We start from the raw sequence: 20,043 nt of genomic DNA on the forward strand, positions 1-20,043 counted from the left end.
AAGCCTTATAACCTCCCTGGTATCCTTTTTAAATCCATTGAGGATACAAATGATTCCTGATCTCCCATAGCCTAAATTGTAGCCATAACTGAATTGATGACCTAGCCTAAATGACTAGCCTTAATCAAAATGTGTAGTCCACTACACAAATTACTGACACTTTGGGAACATTACCATAAGCCTACAGCTTTACATAGCCAGCTACTCTGTGGGATAACACACCAATTTGTATGCAAGTTAGCTTATGCTATTGAACTGTTACAATTTTACCTCATCTGGATTTCTGTTACAGTAACACTACATCTAGCAACAACTTCAGCTGACTGACTGGCACTGCACTGAGCTTTCTCCTGCTAGCATTGGCTGCAGTAGGCTACGGTTTGTTAGGTCAACTGCTACCTCTCAGTACAGTGTGACAAGCAATGTTATGTCATATACAACATCGCAAAATGTAGTTTACACATTTAAAGGCTAAATAACATAGATGACAAACAATGTCACTTAGGTCTACAAAAAAAGACTATAGTCCACCTGTCCAGGAGTGGATGAAGCAATCTGTCAAAGCTGAATGAATGACTTTAGGCAAAGATTCTAGCGCTCCACTAAAAAGTTATTCCTCAGCTCCACCAATCAAAATACTGGAAAGGCTATCACCAGAGGTGTTCTAGAACAGGGGTTCTTAACTTTTTCTACTTTAAGGCCCACCTATTCATACTTGCAACAAGTCGGGGCCCATGAAAAAAGATCACCATTTATTTTGGCTCATCTATTCTATTAGAATCTAATAATCTATTGTAAAGTGTATTAATGGGATGCAACATCACTCCCTGTTACAGATGGCAACCCAGGAATTAAATAAATGCAATAAAAACAAATATTTTTAATTGTAAGTATTGTATTTAAAACTGTATGGATATGCCAAAGCCAATATAAAACCATACATGCAGGGTATTCTCACTCAAAAGGGATTAATGATCCAAAAGTGGAGTCTGGTCTTTTAACACAAGAACTTATTGCCATGTTTGTGTACAGCAAACAAGCAAGTTATTAAAACCAAGAAGTACACTCAAAAGAAGTGGATATAGAAACCACTCAATGGGATAGATCCTTACACATTAACAAAGAAGGATTTTTCCTATGAGTTGGAAAATTATCCATCCGTTGAGTTCTCAGACGTCTCAAACTATCTGGTGCTACAGACATCGTTCTACATGGACAGACAGATGAAAACCTGGAAGAGCATGGAGGAGTACAACTTTTTATATATGGCTAGGTCAAAGATCTGGGGATCAGGACACTACAAGACAGATGGCAGTAGACAGATCTAAGAGCAGGAAGAGTGCTTATTAGCAGCTGTGATATTTACAAAAACGAAAGCAAAACAGAAAGGAGAATCATAAAGCAGATTACTTAAACAGCATTGTAAACATGGCTAGAAACAAATGTGATAATGATGATACTTCGCAAAGCCTCCATGAAAACAGCATCCGTATCTGCACATGCTGATTGCGCTCAAATCAGTGTCAGGTGTTTCCCATAACAGCCAGGTCCCAAGTGCATGCACAATGCGCTCCGTGAGTGAGCGCGGCCACTCAAGCTGTGTCAGACTCAAGTGCGTGAAGGTGTGACAGTTAAGTGTTCACCTGCAGTGTGACCACAACTTTTAGCTCACGTGTATATCGCCATGCATTGCCGCCAAAATGCCTCATTTTCATTGATAACCCATCGCAAAGCAGCACGAGCTGTAGTGTGACTGTAGCTTAATGAGGCAGATGTAACATCAGATGCAACCCAGCAATTGTACCCTACTATGAGTAAAAGTTAGCTTCAACTTGAAAAAAAAATTCATGGTCCACTTATGGGCCGTGGCCCAGTGGTTGAGAAACACTGTTTTAGAACATCTCTGCTATCGGCCTGAGCCCATCTTAAAGTGATCCACAAAACAATATGCAAGGCGCCTGCTGAAATCTGGTAGATGTTTCAGTCTGTGTGTGGGTTTTTTTTGTTTTTGTTTTTTTTTCTGGGGGGGTGGGTCTGTTGGTCATGGTTAAAAATGGGGACATTTCCAGGGACAGGCCATCAAAAGTGGGGACTGTCCCTGGAAAACGGGGACATCTGGTCACCCTATGCAAAATATAAATAAACATAGAATGCTATGATTTTTGCAAAACATGGAAACCCTACATTTCATTGAAAATAATATCAAGACAACACAGAATGTTGAAAGTGAGAAACCTTATTTTTAAAAAAAATTATATACAGGTAGTCGTCGACTTACGACTGCGTTTGGTTACAACTGACCGGTCGTAAACCGATCTGGTCGTAAGTCGGCCTATGTTAAATGAACGTAAGTATATTGTGATGTGTAATGATATTGTAATCATCTTAAAGTCTTATTTTATCAACATTTTCTTATTTCATTACCTTGGCTCATTATTTGGTTTAAGTCAAACACTGCATACTACACTGCGTACAGTACAATTCGTTTAATATGTGCAAAACAAAAAATATGAAATACAGGTGTGAAAAATAGAAAACATTTTAGTTTGAAACATACCAAAATACAAATGTAAAACATAGCAAAATACAAAATTTAGTGACCGCTGACATCACTGGTGCTTGGCCGTGGGTCGTCTACGTCATCATCAGCTGTTGCAGCGCTCGGGCTGGCGGGAGCATTTGCTCATTTCATAAACCAGGAGCTGGGGCGGAAACTGTATGACGGAGTGCGCGAGGGAGCGCGAGAGAGACTGCGCATGTGCCTGGAGCTGGGGCAGAAACTGTATGACGGAGTGCGCGAGGGAGCGCGAGAGAGACTGCGCATGTGCCTGGAGCTGGGGCAGAAACTGTATGACGGAGTGCACGAGGGAGCGCGAGAGAGACTGCGCATGTGCCTGGAGCTGGGGCGGAAACTGTTGTATGCGGTGAGAGGTGCTGCCGGGAGCTGGGGCAGAAACTGTCATACGCTCAGCTAGCTCAGCTGGGAAACACTTGCCAGTCATAACCAGACGGCCGTAAAGTCGATCGGTCGTAAGTCGCATAGGTCATAAGTCGACGACTACTTGTATATGCTTATTTTTAATTTAGTACTAGTAACATGCTTAAAAAAAGACAGAGGCAACAAAAGACTGGAAGAGTTGTGGAATGTTTAATACTAATTATTTTAATTGGCAACAGTTCAATAAAATGATTGGGTATAAAAAGAGCATCCCAGAGAGGCTGAGTCTCTCAGAAGTAAAGATAGGGAGGGGTTCACTCTGTGAAGGACTGTGTGGACAAATAGTGCAACATTTTAACAGTAATGTTCTTCAATGTAAAATTGCAAAGAATTTGGGGATCACATCATCTACAGTATATAATATCATTTCTCTGGATTCTCTGAGTCTTTTAATCTCTGTATGCAAGAGACAAGGCCGAAAACCAATATTGGTTGCCTATGATCTGCAGGCTCTCAGATGACACTGCATTAAAAGCAGACATGATTCCATAAGGGAAATCGCCACATGGGCTCAAGAACACTTTCAAAAACCATAGTCTGTGAACAGAGTTTGTCACTGCATCCACAAATGCAAGTTAAAAACATATAAACAATATCCAGAAACACTGGCACCTTCTCTGAGCCCAAGTTCATTTACAATGGATTGAGGTGAAGTGAAAAACTGTCCTGTGGTCTGATGAATTAAAATTTGAAATTATTTTTGGAAATGTTGGAGAACACATCCTCTGGGCTAAAGAGGAGAGGGACCATCTGGCTTATCATCAGCACACAGTTTAAAAACCAGCATCTGTAATGGGATGGGGGTGCATTAATGCACATGACATAGCTAGCTTGCACAGCTGGGAAGGCACCATTAATGCATGATATATACAGGTTTTGGAGCAACATGCTGCCATCCATACGTCATCTTTTTCAGAGAAGGCCTTGCTTATTTTAGCATTCTACATGTATTACAACTGTATGTCTTTGTAGTAAGAGAGTCTGGGTGCTAAACTGGCCTGCCTGCAATCCAAACCTGTCACCCATTGAAAACACTTGGTGCATTTTGAAGCGTAAAATATGATAAAGGAGACCCCAAAATGTTGTGCAACTGAAACTGTATATCAAGCAAGAATAGGATGATATTTCACTTTCAGAACTCCGGCAACGGGCGGTACGGTGGCATAGTGATTAGCACTGTCGCCTCACAGCAAGAAGATCCGGGTTCGAGCCCCGTGGCCGTAGAGGGCCTTTCTGTGTGGAGTTTGTATGTTCTCCCCATGTCCGCGTGGGTTTCCTCCGGGTGCTCCGGTTTCCCCCACAGTCCAAAGACATGCAGGTTAGGTTAACTGGTGACTCTAAATTGACCGTGAGTGTGAATGGTTGTCTGTGTCTATGTGTCAGCCCTGTGATGACCTGGCGACTTGTCCAGGGTGTACCCCGCCTTTTGCCCGTAGTGAGCTGGGATAGGCTCCAGCTTGCCTGCAACCCTGTAGAACAGGATAAAGCGGCTAGAGATAATGAGATGAGATGGGATGAACTCCAGCAACTGGTCTCCTCAATTCCTCAGTTTACAGAGTGTTGTTAAAAGTAGAGGTGATGCAACACAGTGGTAAACATGCCCCGTTCCAACTTTTTTGAAACATGTTGCTGGCATCAAATTCAAAATGAGTATATATTTTTCAATAAACAATATAATTTCTTGCTTTTAACAGTTGATATGTTGTCTTTGTACTATTTTGAATTAAATATAAGGTTTCCATGATTTGCAAATCATCACATTCTGTTCTTAATTACATTTTACACAGTGTCCCAACTTTTTTTGGAATTGGGGTTGTGTTTTGCTTATTGCAGTTGCTGAATTATTGGCTTTCTCATAAAAAACTCTAATATTGAGGGTGTAAACATAAATGGTGAACAATTATTTGTCAGTTAGCTGATGACACAGTTCTTTTTTCTAAAGAACAAAGAACCAATCCTGTTTGCCTTACAAAAATGAAATTATTCTCTCAAGCTTCTAGTTTGTGTTTGAATCTTGACAAATGTGAACTTGTGAGCATCCACAACTGTTCCTGCTCTTCATTATACAGTGGGGCAAAAAAGTATTTAGTCAGTCACCAATTGTGCAAGTTCTCCCACTTAAAAAGATGTGAGAGGACTGTAATTTTCATCATAGGTATACCTCAACTATGAGAGACAAAATCTCATCTCATCTCATTATCTCTAGCCGCTTTATCCTTCTACAGGGTCGCAGGCAAGCTGGAGCCTATCCCAGCTGACTACGGGCGAAAGGCGGGGTACACCCTGGACAAGTCGCCAGGGAGAGACAAAATGAGAAAAAAAAATCCAGAAAATCACATTGTCTGATTTTTAAAGAATTTATTTGCAAGTTATGGTGGAAAATAAGTATTTGGTCAATAACAAAAGTTCATCTCAATACTTTGTTATATACCCTTTGTTGGCAATGACAGAGGTCAAACATTTTCTGTAAGTCCTCACAAGGTTTTCACACACACTGTTGCTGGTATTTTGGCCCATTCCTCCATGCAGATCTCCTCTAGAGCAGTGATGTTTTGGGGCTGTCGCTGGGCAACACGGACTTTCAACTCCCTCCAAAGATTTTGTATGGGGTTGAGATCTGGAGACTGGCTAGGCCACTCCAGGACCTTGAAATGCTTCTTATGAAGCCACTCCTTCGTTGCCCAGGCGGTGTGTTTGGGATCATTGTCATGCTGAAAGACCCAGCCATGTTTCATCTTCAATGCCCTTGCTGATGGAAGGAGGTTTTCACTCAAAATCTCATGATACATGGCCCCATTCATTCTTTCCTTTACACGGATCAGTCGTCCCGGTCCCTTTGCAGAAAAACAGCCCCAAAGCATGATGTTTCCACCCCCATGCGTCACAGTAGGTATGGTGTTCTTTGGATACAACTCAGCATTCTTTCTCCTCCAAACACGACAAGTTGAGTTTTTACCAAAAAGTTCTATTTTGGTTTCATCTGACCATATGACATTCTCCCAATCCTCTTCTGGATCATCCAAATGCTCTCTAGCAAACTTCAGACGGGCCTGGACATGTATTGGCGTAAGGCCTCTGCATGCTCTTGCGACAAGGCTTTCGCAGATAGCTTTTCGCAGACAGTTGTAATTTATTGTTGAGCGGGGAGTAATAGGCGTGCGCGATGTTATTCACCGCCACAACACAAGGGGGTGCGAAGTTGCGAAATCACTAGGAGTAGTTGGTGGGTGTGGTTAGTGGAGTGTTTATCCTCCGGTTACTTATAACGACTAGAACTGGAGTCGTATAGATGTACGTACTTCCTCACTTCCTCGATCAACCGCTCTTCGTGCTGCTCCATCTTCGCTCGTGTTTTTAAAAATGGTGGTAGTGAAAACAAACCAAACCAGGAAAGTAGGGAAGCGTAAGTGCGTGTACAGCGAATGTAGAGTGGACCAATCAGAGCCCTCTTGTCTGCGACACTGACACTGCTTCTGCGGTGGTCACAATTTTTGGGAGGTGCGCGCAGAGTGTCTGCGAAGGTGGGGGGGCTACGCAGACACTGTCTGCGACACCGTCTGCAAGGACTGGGTTGTCAGCATAAATTGGCCTTTAAGCAGGGGGACACGTCTGGCACTGCAGGATTTGAGTCCCTGGTGGCGTAGTGTGTTACTGATGGTAGCCTTTGTTACTTTGGTCCCAGCTCTCTGCAGGTCATTCACTAGGTCCCCCTGTGTGGTTCTGGGATTTTTGCTCACCGTTCTTGTGATCATTTTGACCCCATGGGGTGAGATCTTGCATGGAGCCCCAGATCGAGGGAGATTATCAGTGGACTTGTATGCCTTCCATTTTCTAATAATTGCTCCCACAGTTTATTTCTTCACACCAAGCTGCTTACCTATTGCAGATTCAGTCTTCCCAGCCTGGTGCAGGTCTACAATTTTGTTTCTGGTGTCCTTTGACAGCTCTTTGGTCTTGACCATAGTGGAGTTTGGAGTGTGACTGTTTGAGGTTGTGGACAGGTGTCTTTTATACTGATAACGAGTTCAAACAGGTGTCATTAATATAGGTAATGAGTGGAGGACAGAGGAGCCTCTTAAAGAAGAGGTTACAGGTCTGTGAGAGCCAGAAATCTTGCTTGTTTGTAGGTGACCAAATACTTATTTTACCGAGGAATTTACCAATTAATTCATTAAAAATCCTACAATGTGATTTCCTGGATTTTCCCCCCCATTCTGTCTCTCATAGTTGAAGTGTACCTATGATGAAAATTACAGGCCTCTCTCATCTTTTTAAGTGGGAGAACTTGCACAATTGGTGGCTGACTAAATACTTTTTTGCCCCACTGTACTACTTTTCAGCTTTTATATAGAGATTGTTTTCCAGTAGACACTTGAGAATTGCTCTGACGTGTTCCTGGTGACTTTTGATATCAGGGGGAGTATATCAGGATATCATCAATGTAGGCAATGGCTTATTTGCCCAGCATGTCCCGTAGCACGTCATTGATCAGGCACTGGAACACGCTGGGAGCCAAAGAAAGGCCATAAGGCCCAGTACTCAGTGTCCCATGTTCGTGCTGAAGGTTATCTTCCACTCATTGCCTTTCCTAATCCTGATCAGATTGTATGCACTTCCGAGGTCCAGCTTAGAAAATATCCTTGCGGATCTTAGTTGCTCCAGAGCCGCCGGGACCAGGGGAAGTGGATCAGGGTATTTTACCATGACCTGGTTTAAACCTCTGTAATCGATGCAAGGCCTTAGTCCACATCCTCGTTTCGCCACAAAAAAGAAACCAGCCGATGCAGGAGACTTGGACGGGCGGATATATCCCTGTTTGAGGGCCTCCTGAATATACTCCTCAATGGCAACATGTTCCTTCTGGGATAGAGGATAAATACGACCACATGGTGGTGACATACCCGGCAGTAGGTCAATTGCGCAGTCATATGGCCGGTGTGGAGGTAGCCCTTACTGAAAACTTCCGATAGATCCCGATAACACTCAGGAACATTGTCCAGGGAGTCTGGTTGAGGACTTTCTACTGAGGTGGATGACACTTGGATTTGAGGACAAGAAAGACAGCTCTGGAAGCACGCGGGTGACCACTGAAGAATTTCTTTATTTTGCCAAGAGATCAGAGGATCATGCAGCTGTAGCCAGGGATATCCAAGAACAATGTTGTGGTCAACGGTAGTGGCCACATACAGGGAAATTAACTCCTTGTGTTACGCTCCCACTTGAATCTGGCCTGGTTGGATGCGTGTGGTGACGAGTCCATCGCCTGTGGGTCCTCCATTCGATAGCCTTAATGCTGAGTACGCTGTGCAGAGGGGTGGTAGGCAGGTTGAGCTTCTGTACGATGGTGCTGCTAATAAAGTTCTCCTCTGCCCCTGAGTCAATAAAAGCAGAAAGGACATAGGTATAGGACACTACCCTTAGCACTACTGGAATCTTAAAGGATTTAGAGTTAAGTTCTCTCACCGGTAATCTAGATTTTGCTGGTGTCTCTGCTAGAGATTCCTGGACTGGATGGACTGGACAGTGCCAGATGTTATGCTCAGCGATCCCGCAATAAAAGCATAAGCCCTCCTTACGTCATCTCGCACGCTCAGCATGGGTTAGCCTAGTGTGTGACACCTCCATAGGTGAGCTGTCCTTAGAAGGCTGCACAGACCTAGTGCTTTTGTGGAGAGAGGGTCGGCGCTTTAGCAGTTGGTCTAGATGGATAGCTAGGTCAATGAGGGAGTCCAGGGTGAGGTTCTCATCTCTGCAGGCCAGTTCACTGATGACTTCAGGGTGCAGACCTTGGCGAAAAACTGCCTTGAGAGCTGGGTCATTCCATCCACTGGTAGCCGCTAATGTCCTGAAGTCCAGGACATATTCAGCAACACTTCAAGAACCTTGAGAGCTGGTGAGTAGACTCTCACTGACCTCAATCCCCTCTGGTTCATGGTCAAAAACTCTTTTGAATAGGGAGAGGAAGTGCTCATAGGAAGTAGTAGGCTTGCCACCCTTGTTCCAAATAGCAGTTGCCCAGCAGAGCGCTTTGCCAGTGAGAAAATATAGAAATTTAGTGATTTTATGCTCATCAGATAAGTTTGGCATGGTGGCAAAATACATAGAACATTGAAGTAGGAAACCTTTACATGCGATGGCGTCTCCAGCGAACTTCTCCAGAGTGGGGAGTTGCAGTGCTGGGCTAGGAAGAGACTCAGGGCGTGCCAGGAGGGCCTGCAACATCACAGTTGCGAGCTGTGTCATCCTAGTGTTGAGATCGATGAGCATCTGTTGATGTTCTCCCAGCAAACGCCCTTGCACATTCAGAGCAGTCTGTTTTGTATCCTCTGCTACATCCATGTAGGTGAAGTATCCTGTTAGACTGCAGGCACTTATAGATGTATGCGCAGAGTGCAGACTGTCAACAAAGCCAAGACGACAGACAGGAATCGGAGTCAGAAAACAAGCGAGGGTCAGGCAATCAGCAAACAAATTAGTGAAGGAAAGACAAAGCAAAAACTTGGAAGAAATAACAAAGGGTCAGAAATATGAGAGGCAGACAGAAAAGATACAAGGCTTGGTATGAACTTAACTAGCAGGACAATACTTTGCAAAGGTGTGTTTGTTTGGGGAGCTTAAATAGAGGGACAGGTGATTAAGGAAATGAGGGACAGCTGAGGTTCAGTAGGCTGGAGACAGAGGGTGCTGTGTGTCTTGGGACTTGTAGTTCAGGGTATCCATGTTTGTAGTTTTCTCAGCGGGTTTACTGACACCAAGCAACCTTTAGATTCTCCTAAATTATTTGTATTCCACATCTCATCTCATCTCATTATCTCTAGCCGCTTTATCCTTCTACAGGGTCGCAGGCAAGCTGGAGCCTATCCCAGCTGACTACGGGCGAAAGGCGGGGTACACCCTGGACAAGTCGCCAGGTCATCACAGGGCTGACACATAGACACAGACAACCATTCACACTCACATTCACACCTACGGTCAATTTAGAGTCACCAGTTAGCCTAACCTGCATGTCTTTGGACTGTGGGGGAAACCGGAGCACCCGGAGGAAACCCACGCGGACACGGGGAGAACATGCAAACTCCACACAGAAAGGCCCTCGCCGGCCCCGGGGCTCGAACCCAGGACCTTCTTGCTGTGAGGCGACAGCGCTAACCACTACACCACCGTGCCGCCTGTATTCCACATTAGGATTAGTAATGAAGAGTATGAATAGAATAGAATATCTTTATTGTCATTGTAAATAAATACAGTACAATTAAATTAAATGCAATCCTTGGTGCAAAAAAAGTGCATCTAAAAACCTATGAAAATAATACAAGATAAACTAATAAACATATAAATAAATAATTTAAAAAATTATTTAAAACAGCAGTCATCACTCGCAAACATTCACGTCCTGTGGTGTGGAGGGCATTGCACGGTCCCATATTGTATCATATTTGTATTATTGAATTTACAGGTTTGCTTTATTTAATGCCCTTATGGCACTGGCATAGAAACTGTTCCTAATCCAGTTTGTTCTAGCTGTTAATGACCTGTAACACCTGCCCGAAGGCAGCAGTTCAAACACAGTGTGTCCGGGGTGAGATGGGTCCCTGAGAATGTTTTGTGCTTTTTTTTTATACTGCAGGAACTGTACAGATCCTCCAGAGAGGGGAGAGGACAGCCGATGATCATCTAGGCCATAGTGATGACCCTCTGGAGCGCTTTCCTGTCTCCTACTGTGCAACTAGAAAACCACACACAGAAACAGTAAGTCAATATGCTCTCAATGGAGCAATGGTAAAAGGACACCAGTAGTTTCTGTGAAAGATGGTAGCTCCTGAGCACTCTCAGGAAATACAGTCTTTGTTGTGCCTTCTTGATAACAGTTGTAGTGTTGACGCTCCAGGTCAGGTCGTCCCGAATGTGGACCCCCAGAAACTGAAATTCTGAGACCCTCTCCACACAGTTCCCACTAATAAACAGGGGCAGAATGTCTGTTTTCTTCCTTCTAAAATCTATGACCAACTCCTTAGTCTTGGTGTTGTTTAAGATCAGGTTGTTATTTGTACACCAATCTGACAGCTGCTTCACCTCATCTCGGTATGCGTATTCATCACCCCCAGAGATGAGCCCCACCACAGTGGTATCATCAGCAAACTTGATGATACTGTTACTGGAGTGGGCAGGGATGCAGTCGAGGGTGTAGAGTAGGGGGCTCAGCACACAGCCCTGAGGGGAGCCAGTGCTGATGCTGACAGCAGAGGAAATGTAGGCACCTACTCTCACTCTCTTGGAGTGATCAGTGAGGAAGTCCTTAATCTAATGACGGATTGTGTGGGATATTCCCAGATTTGTAAGTTTAGTCACCAGTCTGTTCGGGAGGATGGTGTTAAAGGCGGAGCTGAAGTCCACAAAGAGCAGCCGTACATAGCTCCCCTGCTGCTCTAAATGGGACAAAGCAAGGTGGAGCGCCATGGCTACTGTGTCCTCTGTGGCCCTATTAGCTCTGTAAGCAAACTGGTAAGGGTCAAACCCGGTGTGAAATAATTTGAGTTCAGACCAGTTTCTTGAAACTCTTCATAATGATAGGTGTAAGTGCTACTGGCCGGTAATCGTTAAAGCTGCTAATGGTGTTCTTCTTTGGGAGGGGGACAATTATGGAGGACTTTAAGCAGGGTAGGACAGCAGCCTGAGACAGAGACAGATTGAAGATCTTGGTAAAGACCCCAGCCAACTGATCTGTGCAGACCCGCAGCACCCGTCTTGAGACGCCGTCAGGTCCTGCAGCTTTCCACAGGTTTACCATGCTCAGAGTGCGCCTCACCTCATGCTCCTCCACCATGAGAGTGTGGCTGTTGTGGGCTTGAGTGTAGTATGGCTGCCTCTTGTGACTCCATCTCAAAGCGGGCAAAGAAGTGATTAAGCTCCTCTGCCAAAGAGGAGTCACCATCAGCTATGAGGTTGCTGGGTTTGTAGTTGATGATGTGCTGGACTCCCTAACACACCTGCCTGGAGTTGTTGCTCTGAAAGGAGTCCTCTATCCTCCTCCTGTAAGCAGCTTTGGCCTCTCTGATGCTTCTCTTCAGATTGGCTCTGGTAGCACTATATAATGCTCTGTCACCAGACCTGAAGGCGATGTTCCTCTCCCTGAGAAGGCTCTGCACTTTTTTTGTCATCCAGGGTTTTTTGTTGGGATAATCCTATATACACTTATCCACAGTGACAGTGTCTGTGCAGAACTTGATGTATCCCAGGACAGCTGGTGTGTACTGCTCTAAGTCCTGATGCTCGAAAACATCCCAGTTTGTTGACTCAAAGCAGTCCTGCAGCTGTTGAGAGGCACCATCAGGCCACGTTTTAACAGTTCTGGATATGGTCCAAGCACTTTTCATAAGGGGGGTATATGCCAGGATCAAGAACAGGGACATGTGATCTGACTGGCCCAGGTGTGGTAATGGCTTTGCCTTGAAGCCCATCTTAATGTTAGAATAGACCTTGTCCAGTGTTTTTGCTTCCCTCGTAGCACACTTGAGGTGCTGATGGAATTTAGGGAGCACTGTCTTTAAATCAGCATGATTAAAGTCCCTTGCCATGATGTGAACAGCCTCGGGATACATACTTTGTTGACTGCTAATGATCTCATGTAAACATCCAAGGGCCAAGCTAGCATTAGCATCCGGTGGAATATACACAGCAGTTACCATGACAACAGTAAACTCCCGAGGAAGATATATTGGCCTGCATTTAACAGTCACATACTCCAGGTCTGGAGAGCAGTGACTACTAATAGTCTTAGAATTGGTACACCAGCTGTTGTTCACATAAATACATAACCCCCCTCCTCTGCTCTTACCAGAGTCCCTGGTTCTGTCATGCCGATGTAATGTATGGCCTGCTAGCTCGACAGCTGTGTCTGGAATGGATGAGTGAAGCCAGGTCTCTGTGACGAGCAGGATACAGCTATTCTTCACGATGTTGTTCACTGCAACCAGTAGTTCCAGTTCATCCATCTTGTTAGTGAGAGATCTGGCATTGGTGAGAAAAACACTAGGGAGTGGTGGTTTATGTGGCTGCCTTCATAGCCTCACCAGCATGCCGGCTCTGAAGCCTCGCTTTTGCCTCCTCTCCCTGCACCGCCTTCATCACCTTTTCGCGGGGATGGTAATCCACGGAGTACCGGGGGGCCTAGTGATATATGCTATAAATACTTCCACAGAAAATAAAACAATTAACAAAATAAGTAAGTACACATAAAGGTCTGGTAGATCCCCAACTCCTGTCACCTAACTGAACATAGTGACTGTAATTCCCCTCACTAAATAAATAAATAAATACCACATAATATGTTCATAGTGGGGTACGACTAAATGTTCAGCAGACCAGCCCATGTCAAACAACCTTGAATTAGTGAAAAAAGTACATCAGAACATTTTAATGAGTCCCCATTGAATGAGATACAGTCGAGTAGGGAATAAAATACCATAGTGCACATCACGTCGGCCTTGGAGGAAATTTTTCACATCATTAAACAACACAGGTTTTGGCAACACTCTTGGTATAGTCTGAATAGATAGCAATCAAATTTCCATTGTATTGAAGCAGGCTGTTTGCTCAGGCTTATCACAGCACATCAGTGCAATCCTGGTAGTAATGAAGTTTAGCAATGACAACCTGTGATTTTCCATTGGACTTTCTTGATGCAAGATCTCTGTACAAGTGATCAACCAGAATGTCTTTTTCCTTCTACAGTTTGGAAACTGACATGGTGGAACTTGAATCAGATTCCTCTGCAATGGCCACAATCTGAATGTTACATCTCTACAATATGCTCAAAAAAAAAAAAAAAAAAAACAACTGAAAGAAGTTGTGGTACAAGCCTAGAAAAGCATCACAAAAGAATAATGCAACAATTTGGTGATGTCAGTGGGCCACCAGCTTGATGCATTATTGCAAACAAAGGATATGCAACCAAATATTGTGTCATTCATTCAGTTGCCTTCTGGAGGGTCATATGGTTAACCAAACAAGTCAATGACGCTGGTAGATAGTCAAAATTGTGTACAATAGTTGATGTGATTGTACGCTTTATGTGTTAGCATGATATGGTACATGAGTAAGACATATTTTCAATGAACTGAGGTAGTGATCCAAGATATACCACCTGGCAAAAAAAAAAAAAAGTATTTAAATAAGCAAATACTTAAGAGCCTTTGATTGGATAATTACTGCAGTGATTAATATGTTTCAGCTGGCAACAATTCTTTTAACCCTTACAGATGCAGTGAGTAGCTTCTCATCTCTTAAACAATCATGTCAAAAGACGTATTCCATGGGCATGGAAAAGACATTACTGTGTTTCAGAAGGGTCAAAGGGTCACTTGCATCAAGCAAACAACTAAGGAGATTGCTAAAATTGGGTTAAGAACTGTCCAATGCATTATTAAAACCTGGAAGGACAGTGGTGAACCATCAAATTCATGGAAGAAATGTGGTCGGAAAAAAATTCTGACTGTGATCAGAAATCACTTAAATGCTTAGTGAGGTTGAATCATATATATATATATATATATATATAAATAAAAAGACAGTTGAACTCATGGTTATATTTAATAGTGAAAGTAAGAGCATTTCCACATGTACAATGCAACAAGGACTCACAGGATTGGGATTAAACAGCTGTGTGGCCATAAGAAAACCACTTGTTAGTCAGGCTAATTGGAAGAAGTGTCTTCAATTTGCTAGGGAGTTTAAAGATTGGACGCTGGAGCAATGGAAAAATGTCATGCAGTTTGATAAGTCCAGATTTACCCTATTCCAGGGCAATGGGTGGGTCAGGGTAAGGAGGGAAGCACATGAAGTATGAAGCAGCGTTCTAGTGTGCCATCACAGGTGGATATCCAGTTTCAGCACAAACGCCTGTGCCTACGTAAGCCCATTTTTAACATCATAACTTTTTAAATGGATAAATTGTTATACATTTTTTTTATTTACATGTATAGTGGGACACATCAGGTCACTTGCCAGGTTTTGTTTGACTTTAACTGGCTCTGCAACTATGCTGCTGAGTCATCATCCATTCTACCCTCTGTAAGGGCTCTAATGTCCAAGTTGGGAGTTTGCTATCTCTGCCTAAGGTACCCAGAATTTTCCCTACTGAAACTATGCTACTCATTCCGTCTAGTGTCTGGATACACACCTCTACTGCAGCAATCTTCCGTATCAGAGTGCTAACTAATCTACATTTTTCACAAATAAAGCTATTACTAATGACAGAAGCATGATTAAGCTTCCTCTGCTTGAGACACTGAACAAGCTCAATGGTGTATTTAAGTATTATACACTTACCTTAGTCATAACTCTCTTGTGAGAATTTAAGGCATATCCATCATGAACTGCCTCTGTCAGCAGTCTTTAAACAACAAAAGTGTTTTGGGTTTTTGTGAGGAAAAAAGTGGCAGCCAAAAGGGTTTAAGAGGAAAAGTACAAATAATTATCACGATAGCAGATATTACTGATAAATCAACAAGTGCTGCAATTTCTGTTTCTACGGTTACCGCATCCTTGTCCCTGAGTGATGGATCTTGCATTAACGATTGTGGGTAATGTAATACCGTGTCCACTCTTTGGCAATTAAATATTATAACCATTCAGTTGTTTTACAATTTATCCAAAAAAAAAACAAAACCACCACCCCAAAATGTTAAAGTGTGGTGGTATACTGCAACAATCTAAAACATAAGGTTAAAAAAACAAAAACAAATTGTTTGAACAGAATTTACCATTAGCCTTTCAACTGGACAAACTCAAATCTGATCTGAAGAAGGCACGAGTTTGACACGAGTTTTAATAGATTTTAAAAAAAGCCAAAGAACAGGCAAATCACTCTGGCCGAATTAAAACATACCAGGAAGAATAAAATTCAGTTTTTTCCACCATTAATATTTCAAACTTGAGCACTGTTTTTACTTTTACTAATGAACATCTGCAAAACTTAACACACTAAACCTTATAGCTATAAATTGCAGTTTAGAGCAGTCCTCTTCATTTTGTCCTAAGGGAAGGCAATCATTTGTGCACACAGTTGTCAGCATGAATAACAGCAAGTTTTTCCATTCATAACCGTTAAATTAATTTCTCAAGTCTATTCAACATACATTTGAGATTTAACTTCTTGCTATGAATCAAATCAGCAAAAGATTCAAAGCAAAAAAAAAAAAAAAGATTCAAATACTGGTTCATCATTGAGAAGAATTTTAATGCAATAAAGAAGCAATAGTATTTACTTGAATAAACATATTACAGTTATATAACTTGATAGACAACCAGATGTACAATGAGACTTAGTCAAATATGTGCAGTATGTGTATAAAAGTGATACAAAAACCAGTCAAATCATTCAATATGCCTGATCAAATTCCACAGAAAGAGGTTTTATTTTTGTTTCTTCTTATATCCATTAGTAAATGCTTAGAAAAGAATTGCAATTATTCATATTCACATGGGTTAACATTTAATCAATCAAACAGAAATAAAAGTCAGACATTAGTATAAATACAGAGGTGATTATAGGAAAACGCACACTGATTGATCAAGAGATTCGGATTATTTCTCAATTATCACCTCAAGTGACTCGGCAAAACGGTGGCCGTCACCGTAAGTGAGGAATAATTACAAATTAGGAAAGAAAATGCTGTTCCTAAAAGCACTAAAGATGCTATGAAGTTTAAATCACCTGTGTATTTATACTAAAACAATTATCCACCTCACCTTGCCTTTGACAATGTTAATGTTAAATGTAGGTTAAACAAAAATACACAAACTGTCTTGGTGTTCATTCTTGGTTGTTTGATTTGTCAAATAAAAATTAAACAGCATGGCACTGGTGACCACAGAAATCTCAGGAGTAACATCATATTCCTCATTTGTAAGCTCAGTTCTGCATTCTGCTGTAGTCAACATCCTTGGTGTGATCACTCGCTTGAAAAGATTCATGGGACTCTGTGACTCCCAACAATAATTTGATCTTTACTGTTACAAAATCAGAGAAAGCCTGATGGCTTCTGGTAAAAAGTAGTGTGGTGTATTCTGACTGGTAATGATTTACTGGCTGTAAGGGTTGCCTTGGTGCATCTCCATCCTGTGGTACCCCACTGGAACAATCACCAACTACTAAACAAATATTAACAGAAGTGACCTTCGATGATAAGTTTGTGCTGTACACCGAGGAAAAAAAAAAAAGTTAGTGCAGTGAGCTTTTATTTAAACACAACTTAGGTGTAAGCTGCGTCTTGACAGACCAACAGAATACAAAACTCCTTCCAGCTGCAAGCAATGATCTCCATTTCATGCGTTATGCCCTTTACAGCACAGTATATCCTGTGACACAAAGGCAGTATTCTCTTCTTGTGACTGGCTGACCAGGTAACACTTCATCACAACTGAATGCTCCAAGATAATCATGTTGTTAATCTGCTTTCACCAACATCATTTCCTGACACAGAACCATTCACGGTTACTGAAGTATCATCAGGCATGACCAGGTTGGAGTCATTACAAGCTAGACCAAAGAAGTCCTTATGGATTATATAGCGAATGCACTGAAGCACCACATTCCTTTCATGGCGAATATCTGGGGCCAACAACTGGAAGGAATAAAATACAATCTTGTTAGCAATAAATCAATCATGCATCATATAAAGTTTCATGAATACACATCTTTTTACAAGACATGTGAAGACTTACTAATAATTAAGTTAGAATAAACCCAACAGATCAACTGAAAGTAATGTGTATGCTATATTGTAGCATTTCTCACCATCTCTAGTAAAGTGGGATGACATTTCTGTGGTCCAGTCCTAGGTTTATTACGTTGTCTTTGCCGTCCTCCACAATGCCCTCTGCTCCTTGGAGAATGTGACTCTGACTGAGAACGTGGTACTTGATGGGTTTTATTTGATTTTTCAGTTATTGGCCACCTCTCAGGCTTTGGTGCACTGTTCTGGTTTGGGTTAGAATGAGCTGCAAGCAAGGCCTTGTTCTCCTCTAAAGCCAGAGAACTTTTCAGGACCGGGGCATCTGACAAAAATAAAATTTTATATATAACATAGACAAACAAACATACACCCAACCAACTTGTAAAACACAGTATTTGGTCTGAGAAATACTGAAGAAAATGTAATTTTCTGAGAAACAAACAGGTTGGCAAAGAATTAGTTACTTTTTATATTGCAGTTAAATGTTTAAAAATTGCAGATAAACACTCAAGTAATTTATTTACAGCTTTACATTTGAAACAGGCCTGAATTTTCTGTTATCATATAACTGACTAACTGTGGCTGACCATCTTATAGACATGGTGATTGTTTCCATGGTGCACATCCAAAGTGGTCTGCTCTCAAGCACTGAATAAGGAAAATAAAGTCGACCTGTTTTTTTTTTGAAAGCCTAAGTCTTTAGCCACACCAAGAGCTCCACACCATGCACCTGCTCATTCAGAATCTGCTGCATCAACAGTTTATATTGTGGTCAGAAGTTTACATACACCAACATGAATGTCATCATGGACATGAATATCATGCCAATATTGGCCTTTTGGACCTGGCGACTTGTCCAGGGTGTACCCCGCCTTTCGCCCGTAGTCAGCTGGGATAGGCTCCAGCTTGCCTGCGACCCTGTAGAAGGATAAAGCGGCTAGAGATAATGAGATGAGATGAGATATTGGCCTTTTGATGATCATGAATGCATGAAGCCAAACAAACCGCTTAGGCATCTCCAAATGAAATACAGTGAAAAGTCAAGCTTTTTTTCTTTTTAATTAAAAGCTAAGGAGTTGACCACTACACAAACAAGGATGAAGGAGGTGGTTGCAGTAGACAAGAAACTTTTAAAAATATACACTGCAGTTCGGGGGGGGGGAGTCACTCAACAGAAGAAATCCCATACTATTGGGGAAACATTAATTTTGCCCTGTGCAACAGAAAGTATGAAAGAATTATTTGGAGTGGGGAAAACCAAACAATTAGCCAAGATACCATTGTCTAATCGTACCATCAAACGTCACATCATATCAATGTCTGAAGAAGTCAACAATCAGCTTGAAACACGATTTCAGGGCAATGATTTTGCCCCTCAAACAGAGGAGTCAACAGATGTGTCCAAAAAAAAAAAAAGGGGGGGGGGGGGGAGAGAATATCAACAAGGACTTCTTGTTCTGCAAAGAGCCACATATCACTACGACAGAAAATTATATTTAAGTTCTGGAAGAGTTCATGAAAACAAATGAAACAGAGGGGATCAATTGCACTGGAGTGTGCACTGATGGAACAGCAGCAATGACAGGCAAGGAAGCAAGTGTTGCGCAGCACATCAAACCTACTGTGCTATTTCAAACAGTAAAAATATTTAGCAGAACATTTATCTCATCTCATTATCTGTAGCCGCTTTATCCTGTTCTACAGGGTCGCAGGCAAGCTGGAGCCTATCCCAGCTGACTACGGGCAAAAGGCGGGGTACACCCTGGACAAGTCGCCAGGTCATCACAGGGCTGACACATAGACACAGACAACCATTCACACTCACACCTACGGTCAATTTAGAGTCACCAGTTAACCTAACCTGCATGTCTTTGGACTGTGGGGGAAACCGGAGCACCCGGAGGAAACCCACGCGGACACGGGGAGAACATGCAAACTCCACACAGAAAGGCCCTTGCCGGCCACGGGGCTCGAACCCGGACCTTCTTACTGTGAGGCGACAGCGCTAACCACTACACCACCGTGCCGCCCAGAACATTTATTTAAAAGAAAAAGTTTGAGAACAGGGGCGGCACAGTGGTGTAGTGGTTAGCACTGTCGCCTCACAGCAAGAAGGTCCGGGTTCGAGCCCCGTGGCCGGCGAGGGCCTTTCTGTGTGGAGTTTGCATGTTCGCCCCGTGTCCGCGTGGGTTTCCTCCGGGTGCTCCAGTTTCCCCCACAGTCCAAAGACATGCAGGTTAGGTTAACTGGTGACTCTAAATTGACCGTGGGTGTGAATGGTTGTCTGTGTCTATGTGTCAGCCCTGTGAT

The 20,043-nt window shown here is 42.7% G+C and overlaps 1 protein-coding gene across 2 annotated transcripts in view; it reads right to left on the bottom strand.

Annotated features, from left to right (window-relative positions):
• Positions 1-16,287: 16,287 nt before the first annotated feature.
• nufip1 (nuclear FMR1 interacting protein 1) overlaps positions 16,288-20,043 on the bottom strand; it is a 59,699-nt gene continuing 55,943 nt past the window's right edge. For both annotated transcript variants that reach the window (XM_060918206.1, XM_060918205.1), the window contains exons 9-10: positions 17,796-18,055; positions 16,288-17,622 (exon numbers count right to left, since the gene is read on the bottom strand). In XM_060918206.1, the coding sequence (XP_060774189.1) occupies positions 17,437-17,622; positions 17,796-18,055 (446 nt within the window). In that variant the 3' untranslated portion in view covers positions 16,288-17,436. The remainder of the gene's footprint in view (positions 17,623-17,795; positions 18,056-20,043) is intronic.

The sequence above is a fragment of the Neoarius graeffei genome, chromosome 4 (assembly GCF_027579695.1).
Source record: "Neoarius graeffei isolate fNeoGra1 chromosome 4, fNeoGra1.pri, whole genome shotgun sequence".
NCBI lineage: Eukaryota > Metazoa > Chordata > Actinopteri > Siluriformes > Ariidae > Neoarius > Neoarius graeffei.